The 22385-nt window shown below is 37.3% G+C and overlaps 1 protein-coding gene across 2 annotated transcripts in view; it reads left to right on the top strand.

The window, feature by feature from the left end:
* Positions 1–639: 639 nt before the first annotated feature.
* Positions 640–22385, top strand: part of PPP2R2B (protein phosphatase 2 regulatory subunit Bbeta) — a 460330-nt gene continuing 438584 nt past the window's right edge. Inside the window, exon 1 of one of the 2 annotated variants that reach the window (XM_074212673.1) lies at positions 640–1200. In XM_074212673.1, the coding sequence (XP_074068774.1) occupies positions 1122–1200 (79 nt within the window). In that variant the 5' untranslated portion in view covers positions 640–1121. The remainder of the gene's footprint in view (positions 1201–22385) is intronic. The other variant, XM_074212674.1, reaches the window with a different exon arrangement.

The following is a 22385-nucleotide window of genomic DNA, read 5'->3' on the forward strand; positions in this document are numbered from 1 at the left end:
TGAGGTGGGGGGTGGGGAGAGAGCTCCATCAATTTATCTTGCTCTGATTTCATCAGTGCACATACTTTACCTCTAAGGATGAAGAGCACAACCCCTCTATGCCTTAGTAGTTGGTCTTTGGGAGCTGCTACAGTCCAAAAATTTCTTTAATGTTGTGGGCATTTTCTTCTTTCACTCTAGCCTCCAATCAGATTTTCATTCAGAAATATTTTATTCTGTGACTGACCTGACCCCAGTTCTTTCACCTACTTGAAGATTCATCTATGTGTGGGGAAAGAGGCAACTCATTTGAATTCAGACTCTACTATTCTTGTACTGTGGCTTTAAATTTGAACAGCCACCCACTCTGAGCCGAAGTTACAGCTCTTGTGTTAGTGCTGGCAGAAAAAAAACAAGTACCTAGTTGTGGAACACAAAATCTGTCGGTGTTAGTCCCCTGTCACTGATTCTTCAACCCCGTTATGATCTGGTTCACCTAAGTGATAAATGGTCCCTTTGTTTGGCTTTGAGTCTTCAAAAAGAAGAAGAAGAAGAAGAAGAAAGAATCAGATCTAGATTAAGCAGGGACAGAGACCCATTTCATTGCACAGTACTTTAATATTCCTGAGATCCCTGGCATGACAGGGCGACTCCTCTCAGCAGCAGTCTCTCCCCGGAGCAAGGCTCTGTGCTGCCTTTGTTTCATCTGATCTACTAGCTGAATAAGAGATGGTCATTTATCCTCAGTGCTCCTGTATCCTGCTGGATTACTATTTCTGAAAGCAAAACTGACCAGGAGAAGGAAAAAGGTGGAGGCTGATTTTGGACAGGGTTGTTCAGTGTGTGTTTACAGGCAGGACTGACTTACTCAGCAAATCCTGCTCCAGCCAATGAAGTGCTTATATCCCGGCTTGCTTGGGGGCTTCTGAGTTTGAGCTGCATGCAGAAATGTAAGCAGCTCTTCCTGGTGCTGATGGCAAAATGGGGTCCACTGCCAGTTCTTCCTCAGGCTTCCTGGCTTTGCAGATCTGGGAGAGATCCTACATAAACCTATCGGTGATGTAGCCTGCCTGGAAAGCCAAAAGAATCCTCATGGATTCAGGAAACTGGTTTTTGATTTAGAATTATTTTTTTTCTGGAAGATGAAATGCTTTTCTCGTTACCTGCCTTACATCTTCCGACCTCCGAACACCATCCTCTCTTCCAGCTGCCACACAGAAGGTACCGACTAGAGAGGGCGGGTGTCTGGGAGGGTGGAAAGCAAGTGGGATGGGTGTATGACTTCCCCCAAAGCTCTGCTGACACTGCTTTTCACAGATTCTAGATGACTGCTGTTCTTGGCAAAAGCTCGCTGGTGACAGACTTCGATTTGCTTGTAAGATCAGTTTGACTGCCTTCTAGATAGAGATTCTTCCCTCAAGGAAAGACTTTTTAAAAAGCATGATTATGTCAAAAAGGTGATTCCTGACATGGATGGCAAAATCATTCTAGAATGTTTCTGCTGGTTCTCATTTGATCACACTTAGCATGCAAACAAGTCATCAAAACTGGTGTCAAGACAGATTTTCCCTCGATTCTGCCAGGCACGTTTTCTTAGGCTCTCAAGTTTGTCACTGTCTGTGTAATAACTTGGGACATGCCCAAGACAGCAATTAGCCAAATAGATTTGGGATTTGGATATAACGGTAGAGTGTTTGTTGGTTGTTGGAGTTGTTCAATTGGAGTCCATACTTATGTAGTACGTTATAAAGGTCAGAGCTGACTTTCTGCACTGGCTTGAAATCTATTTTCATAGGAACTGACATGAATGCTTTTAGAGACCATCTTAACCTAAACTTTATATTGCTTTTTAATATAGCTAGGTCCAGATTAGTGATAATAGCAAATGCCCTGAAATGACTGGGTTATTATTTGTTATTATTTATGGCTCTATGAAAATGTCTCCAAAACTGTCTTCTAGTCTAGCATGAATCTTCTATATTTGTGTATACTCTGAATGTGTTTGGGGTTTGTGTGTGTGTGTGTGTGTGTGTGTGTGTGTGTGAAAATCACTATCTACCGAGACTATAGGCTTCAATATTCCCATTGTAACTATTTATCTACTTATCCCTTATGCACCACTGGCACCAGATTGGTCTGTTTGTTCTCTTCCTGCTACCCCTGAAAAAGAAGGATTTTGAGAACAAGAACTCTTGCTAGTGAATCACCTGGCATCTTGTCAGCCATATGAGTTGCCAGCATAATCAGTGCCTGTTTCAGCTATGGGCTTAGAAGGGAGAGTCCCAAAGAATCAGTGTGGTCTTAAGAAAAGTAATGCTAGGACAGAGCTGTGTAACTAGTATTTATGGAAAACTTGCAAATGACATTCCTCCTTATAAAAGAAGGAGCCTGGGTATAAAGCTGTGTATTTTGAGTGAGAGAGGAATGAAATATAGGGTACAGGCAGCTAGGCTCTTTTCCATCAGAACCTCCAGGGAAATATCACAAGAGATTAGGATGGCTGTTAGCTTGCCAGTGATCTTGACTTTTAAAAAATATATTTTAAGAAATGTCATTTTATTTTTGAACTTCCTTACTTTCCCCATCATCTTTTGGTGGTTAAGAGATAACTCCTCTGTAGTATGGGGACACAACTCATAGGTTGGGTCTATAACATGCCAAAGCAAGCAGTCAACTGACAAATACAATCAGTTTCCACTTCCAAACAATTTTATTTCTACAGTAGTTCTCACATCCTTTCCTTTCTCTCTATTCTGATTAGTCTACCCTGTCATAGACCTTCTTTCTCACCTTTCTGGGACTAATAAGATAGTATTTTAACAAATCTCACTACTTCTCCAATCCATCCTTAATTCCACCAAAAGAATAATCTTTCTAATGCACAGATCCAGGCATTCAGTCATTCAACAAACATTTACTAAGCACCTGCTTGATTCAGGCTTGGGGTACAAAGACAGGATAGTCATGAAACTCTTGTGTTTAGAACCCTGATATGGCTCCCTATTGCTTCTAGAACAAAATCCAAAGAAGCCTTCCATTCAACACCCTCTGCAATTAAGTATCTTCTTATCTTGCCAATCTTTTCTCATGTTACTCCCCTTTACTTATTTTTGATTCAAGCCAAAGTAGGCTACTAGAAATCTCCCTTATATGCCACTCCCCTATTTTCTTTTGTGCTTTTGCTCATGTTGTTTCCTATGTCTGAAATGATCTCATCCCCATCCCTTTCCTTGTATTCTCTACCTGTTGAATTCCTTTAAAGGACTTTGAATACACCCTTTAAAGTTCAACTCAAATATTATCCCTTCTGTAAAGCTTCCCTGATTCCCTCAGATGGTAGTATCCCTGTTGTCTCAGACCTCAAACATTGAGTGCTCTGTTTGCATCTCTCATGCAATCATATATAATTTGCTATTACAGTAACTCATATTTATCCTATATTCCTACTATTCTATAAGCTCAGTAAGGGAGGGAGACCATCTTTTATATTTCTTTGTGATATAGATAGGTGGTCAAATTTAAAAAATCACCTGAAGTGGTTGAATTATTCAAAATTGAACTGCCTATTTGGAACCAGTGACCATATTTTGGAAAATTACGACTTCAAGCAATGTGAATTTGGACATATGTGACAACCTTAGGGGATTCATTGTTCACACTAATTGGGACCTAGGAAAGTGAAGCCAAAAGAGACTAAGTGATCTGTTAAAGATTTTGCAGATAGTATCTGGTGGTACTGGGACTGGGATCTATGTTTACCAATAACAGTACTGTAAACTTCCTTTCCAATAAGCCATTCTTTGTACTAGGCCCTAGGTATTTAAGAAATGTTTGTTTAATTGAATTGAATTCAATAGGAAAAAAAATACTGGTCAAACTGATTTTGCATCTTGCAGACAAAAATAGTCTGGTGGGTTGATAGAATCTGACTTTTTAACTGAATTAACTGATCCATCCAGCAAAAATAGCCAAACCTGTTTGTATATACAAGCAGAGACTAACATACTCAGTGACCCTAATCATGGGGAAGAAAAGTAAAAAGAAAACTACCCTAAGGGAGGCAGAAAAATTTATTGCCAACTGTTTGGGAACAATCATCAGAACTCATTCTTCAAGGATCTATGAATTCATTTGTGAAATATCTGTGGCTATTTCTTCCATCAATTCAGATCAAAACCCCTCTTTGCCTTAGAACATGGCCTTTGAGAGTTGCTGTGGTCACAAAGTGAATCCCACTGTAGTCAACTTTTTGATGAGCTCCTATATCTCCAATGGTTTTGAACTGTCCCCTAAGCCCAGGATGCTGTTCCTCTTCACTTCTGCCTCTTAGACTTCCTTCAAGACTCAGCTCAAATTCGATTTTCTCAGGAAGTATTTTCCAATTCTCCTAATTTATAGTGCTTTTTTCTCTACTTTTGCATTTACTTTATATGTATCTCGAATTCATATATATTCTGTTTCTTTCCCCACCCCCACCCTACTTTAGAATGTAAGCTCTTTGAAGGGCAGGAACTGATTTTTGTTTTTTTCTCTGTATCCTTAGCATAAAGAATAATGCTAGGTACATATTAAGTGCCTTATAAATATTGATTAATTTCTCTTTTTCTTTGTATTTTCAAAATGAGAATAATGCCTGAAAACTAGTACTTAAAATATATTTATTGACTAAGTATTCAGTTGACTTGTCTTCCACTAATAGACCTAAAGGCTTTATACATTGAGCCTCTGCACCAAAGTTGGGTTTGTGTTCTAATGGCATTGCCAGTGCTTGGTAAATATTTGGACTAGGTTTCTGAAATTTAGTCATGTGTGTATTTGTATATGGTATGTTTGTGTGTGGATGTATGTGTGCAAACATCACCTTGTAAAGAGTTCCAGGATCTATCAATGGTCCAACTAATATGAACCAATAGTGACAGTGCTGTTAGTGACCCCAAACTTTCTCCATACCCCACCTTCTTTTTTCTTTAAACCAATAGTACCATTTTGTTATCAGGAATGAGTAATTTTTTTTTCTTTAAAACTTTTCCAAGGTGATAAGAATGTCACAATATTGACTTTGCCTCTGCTTTCCTTTATGACAAGCAACATCAGCCTATAGGGTTATTTTATTTGGAGATATTATTTTATATTTCTCAACATCATCATATCTTTTTTAATTATCAAAAGGAATTGGGGATAATTTATTCAAAGAAATATGAGTGAGATAAACATCCACGATGGGGGTCTGCAGGAACTCCTATAAACACTTTGTCTACTCAAATGTTGGTATGATGGCAAGGATCATCATTTTCAGAAGACTGAAGTTTTAATTTCAGCTTTGTCATTAAATATAAAGGTGATAGAGAATATTTAATTTGAAAGGATCCTGGGAGTCTAATCTGAATCATAATCTCTTTTATACTCTACCTGACAGGTGGTCATCCAGTCCTCCATGGAAAAATTGATTGTCTCCTATGATATGCTATCAAATTTTTAAACAACTCTAATAATTAGGTAGTTTTTCACCCTTACATCAAACTTAAATCTGTTTTTGGTTACATTAACCTAGTTAAAACATATTCCTAGTTTTAATCTCTAAAGCAAAGCAGAATAAATCTAATCTTTTTTTCTTTTTTGTTAATACATATTAAATTTTAATTCTTTCTTAATGAGTTTATATCACATAATTAAGAAAAGTATAGAAATTTAGTAACTGCCACAATTTAACATCATAATGGTCACCAGAGGTCTGTCAATTTTCCATAGAGATCTACTTTGTGAGATATTTGAATGGAGATGCTCTATGGTCTTGGTCCCCTATATTGGAATTAAGCATGGAAGATTTTAGCAACTGGAAGGCTTTTTACCTTTTCTTGCTTTTTCCATACTTCTTTGAACTCATAAAATTTCTTAGAGAAATTTTTATGATCTTAAGTATTTGGTCTTAAGTATTAATGGTCTTGAGAGTATTCTTTAGCTAGGTTATTCCAAAAGGAGTGTTTTGAATTGAGATCATTCATAGATTCCATAAGGGACTGAATGATTTGTTCAGTTTGGGTTGCTAGCTTTCACTTTTTTTAGCACTGTTCCTAGATAGAACTGTCCTTTTTAATTGATGCAAGGGTGGTAAATCTGTGTTTAAAATATAACTTTAGTGGTTTGAATAGAGAATCTGCTAAGAAGTTGATTTTAGCAGCCTATGTTAACCATCATCTTGGATCCACTACTTCTGCCTGACCCTGAATCCTTCTATATAGTAGCTCTTTCAATATTTAGATAACCTTTCATTTCTTTCAAAGTCTTCTCTCTAGCTAGATATCCCCAGTTTCTTGAACTGTTTCACATGACAAGGTAGCTCACCATGCAACCTTGGCCAAATCATTGAGTCTCTTTTGGCTTCAGTTTCCTCAAATACTGACTAGGGATAAGGATACATGCCTTCCTTCCTGCCTTATAAGATTTTGAAGTTCAAATTAGACTGTGTTTGTGAACACACTTTGAAATAAAGTACTATGCAAATGTAAGACATTCTTATCACAGTCAGGACAAAAATATACTTCTTATGACTCAACTTAAGAAGAAAACTGTTACTGAAGCTGTAGGGTTCTGGTGTCACAGGCCCCCATTATCATGTTCTTCCTTAAATGGAGTCCAATCAAAACAAAAACAAATCATAGCAGTGATGCATGAAAAGGCTTTGATAGAGACACTCAGATTGTCTTGCCATCTCTGTGGACCTAATTAAAAGAGCAATATTTGTCCCCTCCCCCATTGTGGGAATGACTCATCCAGCAAAAATATCACAATACTAGAAGGACAAAATATCAATCAAACAGAGACTAATCTGTCTAGGAACAGAGAGGAAATGGTGTGCAGCAACAAGAAAAGGTGAAATATATTTAAAGATATAGCAAGTGCATTTCCTACTTTTTCTCCTCTGAGACCTCTTTGAAGCTTGGAATTCACAGGATTATATGTATATACACACATTCATTACACATAATATACACATTATACATGTATTATACTTGTGGGTATAGATATATTTTTCAGTCATGTCCTACTTTTCATGATCCTTATAAAGTTTTCTTGGCAAAGAAACTAGATTAAGACTTGCCAGGGGCAGCTAGGTGGCCTAGTGAGTCGAGCACCAGCCCTGTAGTCAGGAGGACCTGAGTTCAAATCCAGCCTCAGACACTTAATAATTGCCTAGCTGTGTGACCTTGGGCAAATCACATAATCCCATTGCCTTGCAAAAGCCAAAAAAAAAAAAGATTAAGACTTGCCAGGGTCACACAGCTAGTATCTGAAGCTGAATTTGAACTTGGGTCTTCCTGACTGCAGCTAAGCACCTACCTCCCCCCCCATGTATATATGAATGTATGTGTATGCATATGTGTATATATGTATATATATACACACATGTATGTATATTCATGAAGAAAGAGAGTAACAAGTAAGCAAGAAAGAATGTAGTAGGGGATCCTATGAGTCAATCAAAAGAGCACAGATTCTTATATTCATTTGAGGAAAGTGAGATCCAGAGAGAAATGATCTTCTCTATCAAAGTCATATTGAATGACAAAGCTGTTACTAGTACTTCTGACTATTTTCTGACACCAACCTTGGGACACATGAGCAGTTATAGGTGTTTCAAGAATGTTTCTGGGGAGATTTTCCATATGGCTTGTATTTCTTTGTCTTTGACAAAGTATGCAGAAATCAAACATTCATTAAGTTTTCTTTTCCCCACAGAAACAAGGTCAACCCAGTCTAACTTCTATTCATGAGCCTCTTCTTTCTTTCTTTCTTTTTCTCTCTCCCATTAGAATATATGGGTAACTCTGTTAGAAGTTTTTCAGGAAAAAACAAGCAGACATCCTCCAATTTAGTATTAAAAACAAAGCTCTGGAGCTAAAAAAAAAAAGCTTCAGAAGCTATCTAGTCCAACCATTTTAGATTGCAAATTAAGGAACTGAGATTCAGGGGCTTGAGTGACTTGTCCCAACATCCCACATTGCTCATATCCTACAAATGCACCATTCTCATCCTCACCTCACTTCCATGCCTTGGTTCTTCTTCTCCTGACCTTTAATACTCTTTGTCATCTAGTCTCTGTTTACCCAGATCCTCTGTCTCTTTAAAATTCAGCTCAAAGTCTATCTCTATCATGTGAAACCGCTCAGCTTTTCTTAGCTTCACCAATATCTCTTTTTGATATACTAGGAAACAATGCTTATAGTCACTTGGTCAGTCAAAAAGCATTTCTCCTATTTCATATATGATACATTTCATGTTTAATTATATGATACCTTTTTTAAAAAAACAATATTTGTTGAAAGAATGATTAGTCAATCAACATGAATATTTATTGGGGAAGAAGGAAGAACAAAGTTTGATAGATAGGACCCAGAATGAAATGTTGAAGGTCTTTAAAAGCTAAGCAAAGTAAATTTATATATATATATATATATATATATATATATATATATATATGAATTACTGTAAATTATATATTAAATTAATTAAATTAAATTAAATATATATGAATTACTGTAAATTTCTACACAGGGATGAGGAAATGTTTTCATGATTATTTATCTGAAAGCAGAATAAAAATGTATTGGGAGCGTGGAAGAGAGGCTGATATCAAAGAGAAAAGGTAGAGATATTAATCTGGGCAAGAACGGTTGAGAGCTGAGACTAATATAAAAGTGGGAGAAATTTGTTCCTGACTCATGGTGGTAAGTGTTTAATAATCAGCTCTTCTAAAAGAAGACATACTTTTAAACTTAATTTGCATTATTAACATGCAACTGGGTGTGAATATATACATTTATACATCTCCAGAGATAGTTTTGGAGCCAAGTTAATGAAAAATTTATGTGATAAATTTGAGCCAAAAGTCACACAGTCATATACCTTCAACATTGCTATGTCTTACAGCAACATAGAATTAAGTCTGGAACATAGAGGAGGTCAAGACTTGAGATATATAACTGTTTCCCATGTTACCCTGGAATTGCAGAGAGCCAATGTGGAAGAGGTATTTTTTTTTTAAGTTTTTGCAAAACAAATAGGTTTAAGTGGCTTACCCAAGGCCACACAGCAAGTTTTCTTTTTAAACAACAAAAAACAACAAAACCTTTTTAACTTAGATTATTTAGTTTTACTGGCAAAACTTTTACTTAGTTTTACTTAGGACTTAGTTTACTTAGTTATTTAGCAAGTTACTTTTTATTTAGTTTTTTACTTAGACTTAAGAGACCTAAAAGTATTTCTTATTGAATTTGTTTTTTGAAAGTACTAAGACTTTAAACATGTGGTCTTGCAACACCCATTTTTAAAGAGTGCTTACAATTCCTAACAATTTTGCAGAAGAGGCAGCTGAGGCCCAGAGAAGTCAACGTTGCATATTACTATGAGTGTCAGAGCCAGTACACCATCCCAAGTCTTCCAACTTCAAGACTAGTGAGTGCCTTTTCCAGTATGACACACAATTTCTCAGTCACATTTCCTGGTTTATTGGTCAGCATTTCTAGTAATTTGAAAACCTGACCTCTTTTTCTCAATCCATTATCTTGACCTGTTTCTGGTTTTGCTCTGTAATGAGTTCTATCTTAGACGAACACTTGGAGTCCACTGCTGAAAGAGGAAACAGAAGCTCCTCCAATTGCCACCAACAAATGTGAAAATAGATTGTATGGGTTGAAGCAGATTTGGACATTTTAATGATCTCAATTTTAACTTTCTTAAAGGTGCCTCCCTTCCTCAATTCCCAGACTGAAGCAATTAGTTGTTTTATGTATCTAGTTGTTGTCTATTTTTTATTTACATGAAAACCATTATGATTCTATGAGAATCATGGCTAGGAATCTTTGTCCCTAAGCAAGCATTGGCAGACAGGGAGTGGAGAGGCCATTCTGGGAAGGGAAAATCCAGAGACACTTGCCAGAGGCTAATGGGTCTAGGGAGTCCCCCATGAGGGAATGGGGAGACACAAAGCAGGTAAAGAAAGAGGCTTAGCCCAGGACAATACCTGATACCTTCCTTTATTTACCAATTATTTTTTAATTAAATTATTCATGACTAGGTGCTCAGCTCTGTTGTTTCTATGCTGCAGAAGACCTGCAGCTGTGGTCAGTATTCTTTAAACTCAGTGTCTCTTAATTTACCAAGTTATATCTTAGCTCTGCCATTCATGGCCCTGGGTCCATTATCTTTCTTCTCTGTTCAACATTGACTCATTTCAACATAGATGAGATTAACCTTTAAAAACCTACTGAAACATACAGCTGGTGTGGAAGCCAGAGCATTCATACCAAGGGGGAAAAGACGTCAAGCACCACAACCAAGAGAAGTGATCATTTTGATTTTTAAGTTTTGCTTGATGAGTTTTCCTGTTTCAAATCTAGTGCACTATCCATTGTGCTACCTAACTGCCCCTAGTATGAAGGTTGACTCCTTATATATTCAACAAATTCAGCAACCATGTATTATGGAAAATCATGGAATTTTAATTTGTTAGATATTTTAAAAAATACTTAGACTAATTCTTCTGTTTTTCAAATAAGGAAACTGAGAGATTTAATAGGATCACAGACTTTTTTCAAAAAAAGTCTACAAAACACTTTTGAAATCATCTAGTCCAATGCTCTCAAATTACAAATGAGGATGAAGTCTAGAGATGTGAAATTACTGGTCTGGGGGTCACACAATGAGGAAGTGATGGAACCATCAAAGGGCTTCCTATTCTACTGGGGGGGGGCGCATACATAAATAACCATCATGTGAAATTATGTAGAATGAGTGCATATGGGAGGTGCAAAGGATTATGTGAGCATCAAAGGGGAATCTTGGAGGCTTTCTGGAGAAAGTAGAATTTAGTTTGAATCTCAAGGATGAGTAGAAATTTGATGGATGAAATGAAACTGGGGGAAGAGGGGAATAAGCATGTCAGCAGGAGAGGAAAATATGAGGAAAGATGTGGAGGTTGGAAATTTCAAGCATGATTGAAAGATGATTGAGTCCAATGTAGTTGGAATGATGGTTGAACTTTCCATTGTCCATTTATTAAAAGTTGGATGCCCAGTATCCCTTCCTGCTTGAATCTCTGGCAGAGGAGTTTGAACCCTACTTCTTAGACAGTGTGGAACCCTTGAGGGAATTTTGAGCAGAAAAGAGACACATTCAAATCTTAACAATATTAAAGAAGAAAGATCCCAGAAATAGGAGTCAAGAGTTACAGGTTCTTTCACTGTTTCATTTGGACAAGTTACTTAATTACATTCATCTTCTTTAGTTCAAATATGACCTTAGACACTTGCAAATTGTGTGTTCCTGAGCAAGTCACTTAATCCTATTTACCTCAGTTTCTCATCTATAAAATGAACTGGAGAAGGAAATGATAAACTTATCCAATGGCATTTTTGCCAAGAAAATCCTAAATGGGGTCACAAAGAGTCATTCATAACTGAAAATGGCTCCACAATAACAAATGCTTTCCTCAAATACCGTTACTACTTTCACAGGAATGCTGTGAAAATCATAGGATTAAATATGATGAACTAGTGGGATCTCTGAAGTCATCTAGTTCATTTTACAAATGAGGAAACTAAGGCCCCATGGAAGTTAAGAGACCTGACCAAGTTCACATGGTATGCATTTGAAGCTAAGTCTTCCAATACCTGGGTCACTTTCCTTATTGTCCCTCAAACCTTTAGTATAGTAAAAGTGCAAAAATATATAGTTATTGGACAGTACTGTTACCCTTGTCTTTTTCCATTATCCATCTGTAACAGACTGATAGGGAGTGTGGGGTCCTTTTCATAGAGAGCCTTTGTTTCTGGAGCTCCTTCCTGGTCCTTCCGTGCCCCATAATGACCTCCTCAGATTTTTGAGGACACAAAGTCTGATGTATTCCTTTTAAAGAGGTTCTTGGACTCCAGGGTCCCTTGATCAGAGCCATATCAGATTGGTGTTCAGGGAGTCATTGTTATTCTCTTGTTCTTCTGACCTAAGGCAATTTCTCCATTTTGGCATAATTTTATAAATCTAATAGGAAAAAAACACTTGCAATGAAATCATTGCCATTGCTCCTGGGGCAGGTCCATTTGTTTTCTGAGTCATCGTTTCAACTGTGACTTGCCTGGCAGACAGTCGGAGGGAGGAGGAAGGAAAGATGGGCTGCAGTGGCAAAGGCCTTGGGACAGAAGCCCTGGAGAGCCCAGTTGGTGAGGGATGGCAGGGAATTGATGAGAGAGAATGAGTGGCTGGGGAAGGGGTGGGGTCAAGCGTCTGGGCTTGTGTCTGAAAGCTGACCCTGAATTTATTGTTTGGGGGTCAGGCAAACTCCCCTTACTGGGCCCTATTACAGCAAATTCAGTGGCATTAGCTTTCCCTCTCTGTGGGAGGGAAGAGAAAGCCAGGGAGCCAGTCTGTGACAGGATTCTATGAGAGTCACATCCCCCAGCAGGAAACACAGAGCCTTTAAGATTTCTCAGGCCTTGGATACCAATAGGCCTGTAATTCAGATCCATGGATGTCCCATGTTCACAAGAAACTATTTCTGACTGTGTCTGACAGCAGCCCTACCAACATGGAGACCTGTTTACTGTTTTGTGACCCAAACAAAGGCTTATTTTCTTCCCACCATTTCCCCCAACGAACATTGCCAAGAACACTGCATGCTCTGTTTTGGAAAAGAACTAGGCATTCTGAGCACTGAGAAATGGGTGAAGTTAGTTCTTCCAAAACCAGTTCCAATAAACGATTGGATATTTAAATAGATGGAGAAAGACAACTTGGAAACATAGCTCTTAGTTTGCTTATTAAAAAAAAGGTTTTTTGCATCTTCATGTTGATTTTATTTAAACTGTTGAGGTCATTGTGTATATTGCTCTGTTTTTTTCAATCTGTATCACTTTTTTATGAGCCTTTCCCTGTTTCTAGAAATTCATCATCTTTACCATTCCTTATGCTGTAATACTCAGCTATATCAATGTATCCTAATTTGTTCAGCAAATTGTTAAGTATATACTTTGTTTCCAGCTTTGTATTTGTTGATCAATCAACAAGTATTTACTTAATACCTGTACTGGCTTCTTCTTGTTGTTTCATATAAGTCTTTTTCCTGCTTTCAATAAAGGTCAAAAGTATGTAAAATCTAGTAATTTCAACCTCAGTTCCAAATTATTTTCCTAAAATAATTGCACCAATTCACAGTTCCACCATTAGTGAATTAGCATGCCTATCTTCCCATAATCCTTCCAATAATTCCTGTTAGTATAATGAGTATAGTTTAGTAGGTTAATATAATGTTTCTTGGGCTGCTGTGTGGAAGAAAGGGTAAACCTGTTCTGCTCATCTTTATTGATCCCAGAAAGGAATAAACAGATTGTAAACAGGCAGATTTAAGCTAGCTGTGCAAATTTCCTAATAATTGGGCTAATCCAAAAGGGAAATGGTTTGTTGGTGGTAGATTTCCCCCAGTGGAGACTTTTAAGTTGAGGATGGATGACTACTATCCAATGAATGGTGTAGATAGAGAAGGTTATTGTTTAGGTGAGTTGGGTGGCCTCTAAAGTCTCTTCCAACTTTGAGACTCCATGTCCTTAAGGGATGCTTCAGGTTTATTTTAATATGTTTTTCTCTGATTATTAGTGATATTTTAGGTTGTTTTTTTTTTTTGCAAAGCAATGGGGTTTAGTGTCTTGCCTAAGGCCACCCAGCTAGGTAATTGTTAAGAGTCTGAGGTCATACTCCTGCCCCCAGGGTTGACGCTCTATACACTGTGCCACCTAGCTGCCCTGATTATTAGTGATTTTGAACATTTTCCCCTTTAGTGATTATTGATCATTTGTTTCCTCTTTTAAAAATTGTTCATGTCTAGTTTTGTTTCTTCTATAGTAAAAAAAAATGATCATTATCTCTAATGAGAACTCTATGTGTTAGTTTGATCTCTTATTCTGAATATATATATGCTAGAAAATGGAAGCAATCATATTTCTAGATCTGATTAATTGACTGAAAGCAGATGTATGTGAAGTGACCGTGTAGGTCAGGGTCTCCACTTCACTCCAGCCTTTCCTAGAGTGCAGGTGATGACTAAAGTATGTGTTGAGCACAGAACAGAATATGGTTGCTTTAAGTATTTTATGCAGCGTTGATCCTTGGTGAAATGGGAAGTGGGTCAACACTAGATTCAGAGAACGTTAGAGTCGAAAGGGATGAAAGAGGCTGTCTAATCCAACCTTCTAATATCACAGAAAAAGAAGTTGGAGCCTAGAGAGATTAAGTGACTTGTTTAAGGTCACTTCTCTAGTGAATGGCATAAGTGAGACTCAGATCCAGTCTTCCTGATTTGAACTCTATAGCTCTCTCTACTGTATCCCATTGTCTCTCACATGCTACAATTTTAGAATTCTTTTTAGAGTTCTTACTCTGCCAGGCATCTCATGTTAAATTGCTCAAAAGGGTGGAGTAATTAAGTAAGAGGACCTATATACTTGACTTAGTGGAGGGAGAAGGGTCAAATAGGCCAATAAGTCTATCCTAGAGAAAGGTCTGCTAAAGGAAAAGACAACTAGGATTGAGCACTGGGCTTGCCATCAGGAAGACGTGAGTTCAAATATAATCTCAGACATTAGCTCTATGACCTTGATTAAGTCACTTAATACTATTTGCCTCAGTTTCCTCATCTATAACCTATCTCCCAGGGTGGTTGTGAGGATCAAATGAGATAAAAATTGTAAATTGCTTAGCACAGGGCCTGGAACATAGGTGCTATTAGAACTATATATTAACAATATTATTACTATTTCCATTGTTGTTGTTGAGGTCTACGATTCTTTGGTGTGGCGAATGCCTGGTAAGTTTCTCTTCAGCAGTTATTTCTGTCAAGGACACTGGATTGCCTCTCTTATGCATTGATGAGATGGTTGCTTTAAGTGATTATTAAGTAATAATATTAGCTTTTAACTAATAAATGTATAACATTTTAGAGTTTAAAAAGTTTTATGTGTGCCTCATCTCATTTGATTCTCATAACAAACCCATGAAATATAAAAAATGCAAGCATTTCTGTACCCATTTCCATTTGAGGAAACTGAGACCCAGAGAACTGAAAATGATTTGTCCAGTCACACATCTGGAAAGTAGCAGAATTCTAATACATATCTTCTGGCTCCAAGTTCAGTGGACTTCCAGAAATACTGTATAAACTTATCACTCTTAAATTTATATAAAATACAAATCAGTATTACGTTTTTTAGTCAAAAACAGGATGACTCTATTAAAGGAATTTCCTAATAATCTCTTTAAAACTGTGCTTAAGACTTTTAGGATCCCTTGTATATGAAAGGACTTCCTTGTGATATTTTTGTGGCCTACAGTGAGGAGAGGGTAAAAGGAACTTTGGTCCTGGAATGAAAAGAGACCTTGGTTCAAAATCTGTCTCTAAATATTAGGTGTCACAGTGGACAGAACGGCAGGCCTGGAGTCAGAAAGATTCATCTTCCTGAATTCAAATCTGGCCTCAGAAACTTCCTGGTTGTGCATCCTGGGCAAGTCACTTAACCTTATTTGCCTCTGTTTCTTCATTTGTAAAATGAGCTGGAGAAGAATGGCAAACCACTCCAGTATTTTTCTCAAGAAAATCCCAAATGGGGTCCCAGAGAGGTGCACATGACTGCAAATACTGAACAACAACAACAAATAAACAAAACAATTTCTCCAGGCCTTAGTTTCCTCATCTATAAAATGGGGATATTAACATTACTTGTCTCACAGAGTTGTTCTAAGGCTCAAATGAGAAGTTTGTTAAATACTTTGCATACTTTAATAGACTAAGTGTTAACTATTACTATTTCATTACACAAATATGATGTCAGAAAATTCACAGAATTGCTTTATCACTTCAGGCTTCAATATTATCTTCCGTGGGGGTGGCTAGGTGACACAGTGGAAAGAGCACTGACCTTGGGGTCAAGAGGACAGAAATTTGAATCCAGCCTCAGACATTTACTAGCTGTGTGACCTTGGGCAAGTCACTTAACCCTGATTGCCTCATATCCTGGACCATCTCCAGTCTTCCTGATTCACATCTGGCTACTGGACCCAGATGTCTCTGGAGGAGAAAGTGAGGTTGGTGACCTAGCACCACACCCGCTCACTCAAATCCAATTCACATGTTTGTCATGACATACCATGATCTTCTTCGAGAATGAAGGACAAACACTATCTTCTGTCAAATGAGTCCATTGGATATTTTCAAATGTCCCTTCTTTTATTAACCCCCAATTGGGGTTAAGTGACTTGTCCAGGGTCACCTATCTAGTAAGTGTATGGTGTCTGCTGCTGCATTTGAAGGATCTCATGACTCCAGGGCTGGTGCTCTATTCACTGTGCCACTAGTTGTCCTAAAGCATTCCTTTTTTTTTTTTTTCCAAGGGGAGGTGGTAAAGATTTCTCTTTTTTTAATTTTTAAAATTCTTTAGTTTTTCAACATGTATCCATTTGTAAATTCATGCTACACATTTTTCTGACACTCTCCCTTCCTCACCCCTCCCTTTGGTGGTGAACAGTCAAGTAAAAGTTGTACACGTACATTTACATATTAATCATTTTGTGTAAGAGGAGTTAGGGAAAGAAAGAAAACCATGAAATAAGAAGGAAAAACATGAGAAGTTTTTTTTTAAAAAGTGAACATAGGGGGTGGCTAGGTGGTGCAGTGGATAGAGCACCGGCCCTGGAGTCAGGAGTACCTGAGTTCAAATCCAGCCTCAGACACTTAATAATTACCTAGCTGTGTGGCCTTGGGCAAGCCACTTAACCCCATTGCCTTGCAAAAAAACCTAAAAAAAAAAAAGAAAAAAGTGAACATAGTATACATTCAGATTCTGTGGTTTATTGAGTTTTTTTTTTCCTTTGGATGTGGATGGCATTGTCCATAACAGATCTCCCAGAGTTGTCTTTCACCTCTGAACTGCTGAGAAGAGCTGCATCCATGATAGTTGATCACCAAAGGTTCCTTCTGACTCTAAGATTCCACATTCCCTGTGAACAGTCAGATAATAACTCATGACTCCTATGGATCTGAGCCAAATTGCTCCCAAGGTGAGGCTGAGATAAAACAAGATCAGTGACTCCTATGCTTTCTGGCAGGCCTTGGAGGAAATCCCCTGAGGAATAACAACAGGATCGTAATCTGAGCCCATGGCTCCAAGCAGTTTCCCATGTTTTCAGTTGTAAAAGATCTGAAAGTCTAAGCATCTTTGGGCCTTCTCCTGGTGCAGGTCTTCACCCTTTGAGAGCTGCTTAGAATAATTCTGCAAAGACAGACTTGGTTTTTCCAATACAATTTAAAGGCAACACAGTTGAGGCCTCTCATTCTTGAGCACTTTGGAACACACCAACCAAAAGACCTCGAAAGGAAGCAAGCTCTGCAATTCTATAAAGAAGTGACTGTGTGAGGCTTGCGTTGTAAGTGTTTAAAAGAAATTTCATTATTTCCTGAAATTTATCCCAATTTCTTGCCAGAATCATTGGAAATAAGTATCCTTTGCTCGTAAACCTTAAAACAGGATTTCCTTGATATTTATGTCTTCTTTCTAAGCAGTCTAACAGACTGAAGGCTAGTTTCAGACTTAGGAAGACACATTCCATCTCTGACATATAACTAGTTCGTGACCTCTGGCAAATTACTTAATTTATTTAGTTTATTGGGGCCTCTAGGCAATTCTCCAAGATTAGCAGGTGCTGATTCACAATGGTGGAAAGTTTCCTTATCAAGAGTTTCCAATAATAAAGAAATTAAAGGTCTAGTTTACAAAAACAAAGCAAAACAAAACAAAACAAAAAATTATTCTTCTAATGTCCAGTTCTTAGCAAGGGCAAAAAAGGTACTTAATAAATACTGAGTTCCTGACAGTCAATGTTGTAATGATAACCAGTCCTCCTTGCCTACTCCAACCCCCACCATCAGTGTTGTGAGTTCCTTAGAGGGCTGGGACTATAGTACTAGGCTTTATTCTTAGTAAGAGATTATCAAATGTTTGTCTTACATTTGCATTTGTTGCTATTGAGTCCTTTCAGTAGCTTAGTGACCATATTTGGGACTCTTTTGGCAAAGATACTGGAGTAGCTTTCCATTTCCTTTTCTAGCTCATTTTATAGATGAGGATCTTAAGGCAACTAGGAAGAAGTGACTTGCCCAGGGTCACACAACTAGCAAGTGTCTGAGGCTGAATCTGAACTCAGGGAGATGAGTCTTTCTGACTCCAGGACTGGCATCCTACTTATTGAGCCAATTAGCTGCTCTTAATTTGCTTAGCACTTTTCATTAATCCACAAGTATTTATGGAATGAATATAGAGAGGCCTAGAAACATCTATCACTGAAGTGAAGTTAACAATCATTAAAATATATATAATGACTGCCACAATGTAAGTGAAAAGAACAATCACAAAAAGCAAAATGAAAGCTACAAAATTATATAGAATGAGCATGGTTTGAAAGAAGAGATAGATGTTCCTTTTCCACTCCTTTGTTGAGGTGGGAGGTACATGTTTTACATTGCACATATGTTCACACTTTTCCCATATGTATTGATCAGTTATACTGACTTTTTCCTCTTTTAAAAATACTATTTGACATATAGGATGGCTCTGGGAGGAGGAATGGGAAAGATACTGGGAAGAATGGATGATGGAATAAAATATCAAAATACTTCAATAAAAACTCATTTAAAAAAAAGACTACTAAGTTCTAGGCCTTGTACTGCACACTGAAGATTCAGAGAAAAAAATGAAATAATTCTTACCCTCAAAGAACTTAACATTCTTTTGGAGCAGCATATTATGGTTATTTATATAATTGGAGTTCCATACATAGATAGGTATAAAGCTCACAGCTACAATATAAGTTAGTCAATCTAGGTTTTATGATCCTCATTTTACAGATGTAGAAACTGAGATTCAGAGACATAAAATTTTCTTGCCCAAGGTCATAGAGTTCATAACTTTAAAAAAATAAGAAAAGATTTGCACTCAGGTCTTCTGGATCCCAGGACCAACCCCTCTAATAATTGTATTACAATACTTCTAAGATTGCCCAGTTATTCAATTTTAGGATATTTTTCATATTTTTTTCAAATGACATACCTCTTAAACATGGTTAAGTAGCAAACCAACCAGAGGTATATCCCTGTACAGAGGAAAAGATTTGGAACAATCAACTTTTATTGAAATTGGTTCTCTTACTATTTCTTGAATTCTGAAATGTAATGCATACTGCACCAAATTGCAGTACTTTCTTCCCAGTGGCAGTGGTTATGATATAGCTAACTGGACATGCCCAGCATAGGCTATTCTGAATTCACTTCATTTGTACTCATTTCAAGACTTTTGTTTGGAAATTGTGTTTTTGGCTTAGATTCAGAAAATTCAAACCAAGATGATAAATGGAAACAATCCTATAGGTGAACTGCTGCCAAGGCTTCGGTTACAATGGTCTATTGATTCTCAGATATGCTCTGAGCATCATACAAAATTATTTATTTGATACAGCCCTATCAGGTTGTAGTGCAGACCTTAGTGGATTGATTAAAAGTACATGTTTAGGAGTGATAACAAAGCCTCATTTAAAGAGCCAGTATCCCACTAAGACTAGTACAGTGTCATGGAGCAAGGAAGTAGGCATATATTAATGCAACTTTACATTTAAAAATTGAGTTATCCCTCAGACTGCTAGGTTGTCAAAGCAAGAAAGTAAGTGTATTTTTCTTAGAACTCAGCTGCAGCAGCTCAGGACCATTGGTGGAGGTCCCAAATAAAATGAGAACAGAATTAAGTTGCCTTAGGAATTGAAATCATCTCTATCTATTGATAATGTAGTATAATGACCAGCACTTTGGGCTTAGACCTAGGAGACGATGGTTCATATCTTGTCTAATTCATATGACCAGACATTTAGGTGGTTCTGTGGATAAATGAGAGCTCAGAGTCAGGAGAACTTGAGTTAAGTGACTTGCCCAGGGTCACATAACTAGTAAATATCTGAGGTCAGATTTGATCTGAGATCCTCCTGACTCCTGTCCCAGATGATAACTGTGGTGAGTCACTTAACCTCACTGTTCCTCAGTTTCCTTATCTGTAAAATGCTATAATAATAATAGTACCTATCTCACTGAGTTCATGTGAAGGGCAAATGGAATAATCGATGCAAAGTGCTTTGTAGTGGCACTATATAAATTCTACTTGTTTTTATCACCATCGTTAATTTTTTTTTTTCTGTAGGCAATTGGGCATAAGTGAGTTGTAGGTTAGTAAGTATCTGAGACCAGATTTGAACTGAAGTCTTCCTGACTCCAGGATCAGAGCTCTATCTATGATCACCATTATTATTATTATTATTATTATTATTATTATCATTATCATTATCATTATCATTATTATCATTAGTCAAATGACCTGGAAGAATTCCTTTACCTAAAAAAGGGTAAAAGCATCACTTGTACAAAAATATTCAAAGCAGTCCTGTTTGTGGTGGCAAAGAATTGGAAATCAAGTAAATGTCCTTCAATTGGGGAATGGCTTAACAAACTGTGATATATGTATGTCATGGAACACTATTGTTCTATTAGAAACCAGGAGGGATGGGAATTCAGGAAAGCCTGGAGGTATTTGCATGAACTGATGCTGAGCAAGATGAGTAGAACCAGAAGAACATTGTACACCCTAACAGCAACATGGGGGTGATGATCAACCCTGATGAACTTGCTCATTCCATCAGTCCAACAATCAGGGACAATTTGGGGCTGTCTGCAATGGAGAACACTATCTGTATCCAGAGAAAGAATTGTAGAGTTTGAACAAAGACCAAGGACTATTACCTTTAATTTAGAAAAAAATACTTATATCTTATTATATAATCTTGCTATCTTTTATACTTTATTTTTCTTCCTTAAGGATATGATTTCTCTCTCATCACATTCAATTTAGATCAATGTATATATACCATGGAAACAATGTAAGGATTGGCAAATTGCCTTCTGTTGGGGGTGGGGGGAGGGAAGCAAGATTGAGGAAAGATTGTAAAGCCAAAATAAATGAAATATTTTAAAGGAAAAAAATAGAGTAGAGCCAAATTGTGAAGGACTCAAAATACCAGACCAAAAAAAAAAAAAAAGAATTCCTTTACCACTTTAAGCCTCAGTTTGGGGTTAATGATATCTATACTACCTATCTCATAGGATGGTTATAAGAAATGTACTTTGTCAACCAGGGCAGCTAGGTGGTACAATGGATAGAACAGTGACCTGGAGTCAGGAGGATGGGAGTTTGAATCCATCAGCAGTCACTTGACACTTTCTAGCTATGTGACCTTGGATAAGTCACTTAACCTCTCAGCCAGGACCATCTTCATATCTGGCCACTGGATCCATTTGGCTCTGGAGGAGAAAGTGAGGCTGGTGACAGCACAGCATCCCCTCACTCATATCCAATTTATGCCCTTGTCATGGCAATATCTCCCTGATGTCATGGTCTTCTTTGAGAATGAAAGACAAAATATCATCACTTTGTCAACTTTGAAAGACTCATAATATGTGAGCTATTATTACAGCCTCTTATTGTATCACTTCTAAATGTGGAGAAAGACTAGTGAATAGACTGGTAAGGATTGGAACAGAGTGGGGGAGGGGAGAAATAGTACTGGTTTACAAATTTGTCTTAATACTTAATGTTAATTCTCTCTCTTCTAAACAGTCTGTCCCTTGATTGCAAGTTTCCCATCTGGCATTACTCATTCATTATAGAGTCAGTAATATCTATATCCTGCTAATAAGAGATTCCACATGGTTGGAAGAAAAGTACTTTGTGAGTTGTATTAAAATAGGATCTTGAAGTATAATATAGTGATCAAGGGCAATAGTTTTCCAAATAGAACCTCCAAACTAAGATTACGGGTCATAGAAGAAATCTGGAATCCTAGAGCTCAAGGAATAATCTTTCCCCCTCCCCCTTCTTATAGGCAAATATTATCAAACATCAGGAACACGAAGTTTTCTACTCTTACTAAAGGAACCCAAGGATAGACACACTCATGACAACCTTTACCAGTCTTCTATTTTCTTAATAGTCATAGATAAAATATCTTCATCTGCTGAAGATGGCCATTCAGTCACTATATTTCCCTTAGCTTTCTCTTCTTCAGGTTCATCACTCCCATCATCTTTAGTCTTTCTTCTAGGATTCATTTTTCATCTCTGGGATTATTTTTGTGGCCCTTGTAGGTGAGTGTGAGTCAGGTATCTAAACTGTAAAGAAAAAAAAGACAATTGATGGCTGTTCTTGGTGTCTTTTGAAACTAAGGAACTGTTTGCTGTTGGTTTCAAACAAATGGTACTCTTATGTTTTGAAACTCAC

The sequence above is a fragment of the Macrotis lagotis genome, chromosome 1 (assembly GCF_037893015.1).
Source record: "Macrotis lagotis isolate mMagLag1 chromosome 1, bilby.v1.9.chrom.fasta, whole genome shotgun sequence".
NCBI classification, from domain to species: Eukaryota; Metazoa; Chordata; class Mammalia; order Peramelemorphia; family Peramelidae; genus Macrotis; species Macrotis lagotis.